Source organism: Ctenocephalides felis, unplaced genomic scaffold (assembly GCF_003426905.1).
Source record: "Ctenocephalides felis isolate EL2017-DRISC unplaced genomic scaffold, ASM342690v1 CF-g0.4_SCAFFOLD_01170, whole genome shotgun sequence".
Classification (NCBI taxonomy): Eukaryota; Metazoa; Arthropoda; class Insecta; order Siphonaptera; family Pulicidae; genus Ctenocephalides; species Ctenocephalides felis.
In genome coordinates this window covers 86608360-86616594 of record NW_020537324.1, presented here as the reverse complement: position 1 = coordinate 86616594, position 8235 = coordinate 86608360, and the positions used below count along the sequence as shown (strand labels likewise).

At 30.0% G+C, this 8235-nt stretch overlaps 1 protein-coding gene across 1 annotated transcript; it reads left to right on the top strand.

Moving 5' to 3' along the window:
* The first annotated feature begins 461 nt into the window (after positions 1 to 461).
* On the top strand, positions 462 to 7079 carry LOC113368471 (annulin-like). The gene is made up of 13 exons (XM_026610019.1): positions 462 to 540; positions 1505 to 1656; positions 2463 to 2635; positions 2695 to 2753; positions 3465 to 3625; positions 4366 to 4557; positions 4788 to 4898; positions 4961 to 5088; positions 5164 to 5341; positions 5584 to 5658; positions 5769 to 5906; positions 6491 to 6595; positions 7005 to 7079. The coding sequence occupies exons 1-13, from the start codon at positions 534 to 536 to the stop codon at positions 7077 to 7079; spliced, it is 1554 nt and encodes a 517-aa protein (XP_026465804.1). The 5' UTR covers positions 462 to 533.
* The last annotated feature ends 1156 nt before the right edge of the window (positions 7080 to 8235 follow it).

The window sequence follows — 8235 nt, the reverse complement described above, 5'->3', positions numbered from 1 at the left end:
AAGGTTTCAGTTAGTATTATTATTGACTAAACAAATCCAGGCAAAAATGTTAAGCAAGGAATGCATAAATACATTTCAATAATAGAGGAACAGCTTTATTATTTTAAGACCGGAAAGTTACTTCAAGTTACCTTAAGGAAAAATGCCACTTAAACCCAATTTGTTTATACTAATATTTTATCTTTAAAATATATAAATTTTATTCAAGTTCAGTCAAAAAAAATCTCTTAAATGTTAGAAATTGCTAGAAATAATCCAATCCAAAACCAAAGATCATCTCGATTATATTCAGATGTTCAGAATTTTCTGGTACCTGCCTAAAGACAAATTGCAACTTACACCTAGTTCTTTAAAGTTTATGCTCTATTTATAATTTTTTTTAGGTGGAAGTGACCCCAGCCCACGACTGCATAGTAGCCCAATGGAAATTGGACATAGACACAAAATTATTAAGAGGAGGAGCAGTCAGTTATAGTCTGCCACAACCCTTTTATGTTTTGTACAACCCTTGGTGTTCCAGAGACCAAGTTTACATGGCAGGTAAATAAAAAAATCACTAACATATCTAACAGTATTTCTAACATAAAAAACTCTACTGAGGAGTAGACCGAAAGAACAAAAAAACATGAGCTACAGTCTGCCACAATCCTTTTACGTTTTGTACAACCCTTGGTGTTCTAGAGACCAAGTCTACATGGCAGGTAAATAAAAAAAAATCTCTAACATATCTAACATAAATATTGTAGTAAGAAGAACTCTACTAACGAGCAAAGTGAAAGAATAAGAAACACGAATCAAGAATTATTGGAGAACAAACTATTGGAGAACAAATGACTATATGCTGGATGAAGAAAAATATAATTAGTGCTTAAGAAAAGTTATTTTTTAAAAAATACAATGAGAGAAAAGACATATCTACTGACTAGAAATTTAACTTGTTAAAATATAGAGTTTTAAAAAAAAAAATAATTTTTAGAATAAAACTTTGGAAGAGATTACTATAAAAAAAAGTAAAAAAAAATTAGGACATCTTTATTTTTCCAGAAGTTTCCACCACCAATTTTATGTCATCATCAGTAAATACTAATAATTTTGAAAACAAACTTGAAATACATTCAGTCTTCTAGATAGTAATTATCAGAAAGAGTAAGGCAATTAAAATATCAAAAATTAAAAAAGTAATAGCAATTATCAAAAATGTATAAAAAATGGTATACTAAAAGATGATAAAAGATTAAAACCACATTCAAATGAATAATATTTTTCTAAAATAAAGACTACAGTTTCGGTATTCTTTCCAATATTTGTTCCATCCGAGGCAAAGTCACAAAATATACTGATTGTTTCATTTTGTACACTATGATTTTTTACACTATTTGTTACTACTATGAAATAAAACAATTTCTTAGAAATCGACTGGAATTTAAAACATCCTTAAAGAAAGATTGAAGCCAATGGAACTCCTTTCCTAGTTGTTTTTATTGATCATCTAATTTTTTTGCAGATGATGCTTTAAGAGAAGAAACAGTAATGGCAGATACAGGACTAATTTGGAGAGGATCCTACAACAGATTAAGACCTACTGTTTGGAAATATGCCCAATTCGAAAAAGACATCCTGGATTGTGCCTTGTATCTCATCACTCACGTATCAAAGGTAAAAAAAACATATCTTATATATAAATATTGAGCTCTCGATTAAATGATCCGCTAAAACTCGGCTAAACCGATTTGGCCAGCCTTAGTCTTGAAAAATTCGTACCAATCAGTAGGTTGTCGGAAAGGTGAGATATTATTTCAAAATCGTGTAGAATCTTTAAATTTTTAATTTGAAAAATTTTGTAGAAGCGTATTTTAATAAAGCAATGGACGGTGGCTAATACGTCAAATGTCAAAGGATTTTGACAGATGATGTTCAATTACGTTTAATAGGATGTTTTACGTGAATATGATTTAATTGTGATTAAATTGTAGGATGTAGTTTTGTTTGTAGTTTTATTCATATACAAAAACGTTAGTAAACGGGCCGCAAGTGTTACTAGAGACGCAAAATATCAACTTTTTTGAAATGTTAATATGAAAATGCACTTTTTGCCATATTTTTCTCAAACACGGTGCTCTGAAAGGTCTTATGTGTATAATTATATACTCATTGGTATTTATAAAACATTTCCTAGGTTATATTATTTTTATATATGTTATTTAAATTCAGAACCTAAATTTGGTATAGATCAAATGGACATTTTGTCGAATAACATTTTTCCAGTTATAATTTCCCAGAATTTATCGCAGAATAGATAGTAATATATGAAGGTCCGGGATTAAAAAGGTCCACCACCGATGTGTCAAAAACCAGTAAAGTTAAGCATTGTTTAACAACAATATTTGAAAGTAGAGGGAAAAAGATGTAAAGCAAAAAGTAAAAGCATTATACTGATTTTAATAAAAGCTATTTCTTTCTAGTTGAAAGGGGCTTCCAGAGGTGACCCTGTTCTAGTTTCTAGAGCCCTTTGTGGAGCTGTCAATAGTGCTGATGATAATGGAGTGGTACAAGGAAATTGGTCAGATGATCATGGTGGTGGTACACCACCAACAAAGTGGATTGGAAGTATGAAAATTATGCAGGAATATTATAAGTAAGTAAGTGCAATAGTTATAAAAATATTGAAGATGTTTATTATATATTTTTTGGCAGGAAAAAGAAACCTGTGAAGTATGGACAATGTTGGGTTTTTGCTGGAGTACTTTGTTCAGGTGAGTGAAGTAATTAGACTAAATTCTTGATATATATATATATATATATATATATATATATATATATATATATGAAAACGTACAGGATTCAGAGTTTTTATAAAATCTTACAGAGTCTTATCAAAAATAGCATTTGTCCCAAATCTTGCTAGAATTAAACCTCACTGAACCAATTAATGATTTCATGAGAACAAGTGCCCTTTTCAGCTTATCTGTATCACATTTTCCAAATTTCATGGGATTTCTAGTAATATCACCTTGCCATAAGATTTTTATTCCATGAAATCCTTAACCAGGAACACCATCATGAAATCAAATAAAAACCTTATACCATAAGTGACATTTTCATATATAAAATCATACTAGATCCAAAGTTTTTATGAAAACGTACAGAGTCTTATAAGATCCAAAATGTCAATAGAATAAATAATTGTCAAAAATAGCATTTGTCCCTAATCTTGCTAGAATTAAATATCACTGAACCAATTAATGATTTCATGAGATCAAGCGCCCTTTATTCTGCTTATCTTTATCACAAGTATCCAGTACCATAGGATCCCTAGTAATATCACTTTGTCATAAAATCTTTACTCCATAAACTCTTTAACCAGCAAGACCACCGTACAATCCCATAAAACCTTGAACCATTACTTTGACTTTTTCTTTTTTTTTAAAAAAAAACATAAGCATGTCTTGTTTTATTTTTACCAGCCCTAAGGACTTTAGGAATCCCATCAAGGGTCATCACAAACTACTCCTCAGCCCACGACACTCAGGCAAGTTTGACTGTCGACTATTTTGTGGACGAAAAAGGAGAAGTTATGGAAGAACTCAATTCGGATTCCATTTGGAATTATCATGTATGGAACGAGGTAAATAAATCAATCAGAAAAAATATACTAATAGAATGAGGATCATATTTTTTAAATGGCAATTCAGCCCTTTTCTTTTTCTCATACAAACGTTTTCTAACTAAAACGTAGAATCAATTTGAGCTTTATTGCTAATATATAAAGTTCATTTTGAATTACAAGCACTCACTGTATACTCCTTCTAAACGATTATTCGGATTTTGATAATCTTTCTGAAGTTTGTCAAGGAAATTTTTTAGGACGTATGTGATTATAAAGTACTGCAATATTGTAGAAATAAATGGAAAAAATGCAAAAAACGACATGTCATTGTTTGCATTGAAAACAAATGAAAACTATCATCCGTCAAAAATTTCAATTTACTTATGAACCTAGACAATATTAGAATGTGTATAATAAATTTATGATCATGAATAAGAAAAATGAAATGTCTACATTATTATTGCCAAAAAGCAGCAGAGATGTGCCAGAAATTAAAATAATATAAGATACCATATATGTATGGCAGATTGAATGATACACATATGAACAGGATATGACAAATTAATTCACTTAAAATATGAAATTAAGTATTAATCAGGGCCGATCATACCTTTAATGCGATGCATGCGAAAAATATGAGTGCACGCTTTAGGAGGCTATATTTTAATGATAATGATAAGTTTTTTTTTAGTAAAAAATAATAGTATATAAGAATGATTTTGTAATTAGATGTCTTTTAATTTAATTCCATTACCCAGGCCTGGATGGATCGGCCAGATCTGTACCCGGCCTATGCCTATGGAGGTTGGCAGGCGGTCGACGCGACACCTCAAGAGTTATCCGAAGACAGTTTCCGATGCGGCCCTGCAAGTGTCATTGCCGTTAAACAAGGCGAAATTAAAAGGGCCCACGATACTGCGTTTTTGTACGCCGAAGTCAACGCAGACAAGGTAAAAAAAATTGATCATGTTTCCTGCAACTTTTAAATCTTTTTTCTGATATAATTGGATAGAAATGATAAATTTGTGCAACATTAAATGGATCATGCAGTTTTCTAATATTGTAGAACCTTTAAGTTAGAGATACTTTAAAAACGCAACGTCCAAAAAATATTGTGTTTGTTCTGCATTGTGTGCAATTCTAGTTATTTTATATATAATTTTTAAATTATTATTTTTAGGTATTCTGGAGATATGCAGGACCAACACAACCATTAAAACTTTTACGAAAAGACATGTACGGAATTGGACAACTGATTTCAACAAAAGCTGTCGGAAAATGGGAACGAGAAGTACGTATTTTAACAATTTACTTTATATAAAATAAGTGTCTTATTTTTGTATTTTTTTCAAGGATGTTACACATACTTATAAATATCCAGAAAAATCCGAAGAAGAACGTGCCATAATGTTGAGGGCTTTGAGAAACGCCGAAAGCATTTTCTCAAGATATTATTTAAACGAAGACTTTAATGACGTCAGGTAACACAAATATAAATTTATAACAAATATAAATTTATTTACCATTGTTTGTTTTATTGTTGTTTCTATTTCCAGATTTGACTTCGAGCTCCTCGACGACATCAAAATTGGCGAAAATTTTGCTGTTGTTTTAAAAATTGAAAATCGCAGCGGAATTACTGCTCATAGAGTAACTGGATTTTTGAGAGTCGACACTGTTTTGTATACTGGAAAAGTTAAAGGCGAAGTTAAATTGTTACAATTCACTAGAGACGTAAGTATTGTAATAGATAATAAATAAGGCAGGTCCTTGATGTTAGGAGACATTTTAGTCCTTTTTTTAACATTTATGGTCACGCCGTTAGTAGATTCAGGTATTACTCAAGATTATGGTTGCTGATAGAGCAACTCTTTCTATTTCAGGATAATTTTTTTCCTTAATTATTCAATTATTCATTTATACATGTGTCAATCAATTTATTAATGTATACATTATTAAAATAAAATTATTTTCAGATTTTGCCGAGTACAACAGACGAAGTAAGAATGGATGTATCATTTGATGAATATTTTGGACGTTTGATAGATCAGGTAAGCAAAATAATTAGAAAAATAAAATTCTTATCCAGAGATTTGCAATAATTCTTTAGTTCTCAAAAAATGTACGATTATGATTATTATTATTTTGTTAAATTTTTAAGAGTGCCTTCAACATATCATGCATGGCCAAGATACAGGACACAGATTACGAATATTATGCCCAGGATGATTTCCGTGTAAGAAAACCTGATATCAAAATTAGACTGGGTGGATTACCCACCACTGGAATTCCACTAGAGGTAAAAATTAATATAAATATTAATTAAACAAAAATTAAAAATAACAAATATTTAATATATGAATTTTATAATAATAAAAAATAAACTATGTAGTAACACATACATAACTCATTTTTTAAGGTGCCCTCCAAATCCTATTTGATTTTTAACAAAACTTTATTGAATCAATGAATTTATTTAGAATATTTGATAGATTGTTATTATTACTAAAATATTGTTATTTATTATTGAACTAATAATTTAATGTTATTTTTAAGTAGGTACTTATGGATCACTCCATGGTAAATTATCATCGAATATTCTTTTTTTTTAAAAAAGTTGCTCCTAAATAAAATACCCCTGAATACAAGTTCAATAAAAATCACTGCTTATTAATTTAATATTATTCTTATTTTGTCATTATTATTATGTTATTATTAGAATTGTCATTATTATTATAGCATTTTTATTATTGTTAATGCATTTCTGAGTATTATTAATGGTAAATCCAACAATCTGTTAGATAAAACAAAGGGCAGAGATTATAATTAATTGTTATTATTATTATTATTTAAAATTATTAATTATTATTGTTATTTAAATAGGTTTCCTTAAGACTGACAAATCCAATGCCGATTGCATTGAAAAAAGGAGTTTTTATCGTCGAAGGTACAGGACTGGAGCAGCAGTTGAAAATTAAGTTAAAACAGGTGAGTCAACATTTATATATAAACACAGGGTGTGTTTATAATATTATATGTTTCAACGTCAAGATAAAAAATTCATACTATGCTGTTTGAAAGTTATGAGCTTTTAAGCACAACTTAGAGCTTTGGTGGATCTGCAACCATTTTTTTGGTCACCGTGGTTAATTTTACCATAATTAATTATTCATTTGAACTTCGAAACAGCAGCCATAAATGAAATTTCTAGTATCGTAATAAAAAAAATAACACAATTGATCCATATTTTCAAGATTTCACACTTTGTTATACCATGTATTAAAAATTTTTAAAATTGGTCGACCTTGAAATTGGCGTTCTCCAAAAAAATGTACCAACTGACTTGGTCATTGAAAAATTAAAATATACATCATATAATTATAATTATTTTTCTCAGAATATCGAACCAGGCCAAACCCACATCGAGACCTTCAACCTGACTCCACCATATTCTGGCAGGAGCACACCATAGTGGCCAAATTCTCTTCGAAGGAATTGGACGACGTGGACGGTTTCTGGCCTATGTCGTCGCCCAAAACGACGGCGGAGGCGCAACCGGAGCAGTCGCCTCCAACGAGGTTGTGGAGGAAAATATGGAGAATGGAGGCACCAGCGCGGTTAATGGATCTTATGTTAATGGAGAAACGTAAAAAAAATCTTGGGTGAAACTATTTTATTACCATATTAAGTGATCGAACTGACTATATCGATTCTGCCCTTTTAAAAATCGAAACTACTCCTCCAACTCGATTCCAAAAGTACTTGCTCATTATTTTCATATTTTGGATGCAACCATTAGAAGTTTATATTTTAATTTTACCTGGATTTGGGATAATTTCACATATTATTTCTCAAGAATCAGAAAAAATTGAAACTTTTGAAACCTTAGGAATAATTTATGCTATATTAGCTATTGGATTATTAGGATTTATTGTATGAGCTCATCATATATTTACTGTATGCATAGAGTATCGATCATTTTTATGTCTATACTGAATTCCACTAAATGGCCGTGTGATATAAAGTACGGGTACTGGAAAAACATCTGTGAAGGTGGAAAACATCTCATTAGAAAATCTTTCCTGAAGCCAAGAGAAACCTTGTCATAGTTTAATAGAATCAAACTATATTCTGATTGACTATTAGAAAAAACAGTTAAAGAGTACACAACTGAGTTCTTTAGGAAATTATACCCGTGCTTCATAATTTTAGAGATTACCAGACTTTTCTTCCAATTTACTTTGAAAAGCAATATATTTCAAATTACACATGATAAATGGTCGATAATTTAATGTTATTTCTAAGTAGGTACTTAAGGATGGCAAAAGCCTGAGAAGTTCTTTAAGAAATAATACCCGTTCTTTCATTTTGAAGGAGTTCTTTACGAAATAATACCCGTTCTTCATAGTTTTATAGATTTCCACACTTTTCATCCAATTTTCTAAGAAAAACAATATATTACAATTACGCATAAAACTAATTATAATAATTATATAATTACGATATACATTATAATTACGATAATTTGATGTTATTTCTAAGTAGGTACTTATGGATTACTCTATGATAAAATATCATCATATATTCTTTTTTAACAAAAGTTGCTCCTAAATAAAATACCCCTGAAT

Bases quoted from the DNA above. Each gene is read 5' to 3' on its own strand.
- LOC113368471 (XM_026610019.1), top strand. The intron at 4,558-4,787 runs GTAAAAAAAATT...TATTATTTTTAG, and splicing joins CCGAAGTCAACGCAGACAAG to GTATTCTGGAGATATGCAGG. The intron at 5,659-5,768 runs GTAAGCAAAATA...TAAATTTTTAAG, and splicing joins TTGGACGTTTGATAGATCAG to AGTGCCTTCAACATATCATG.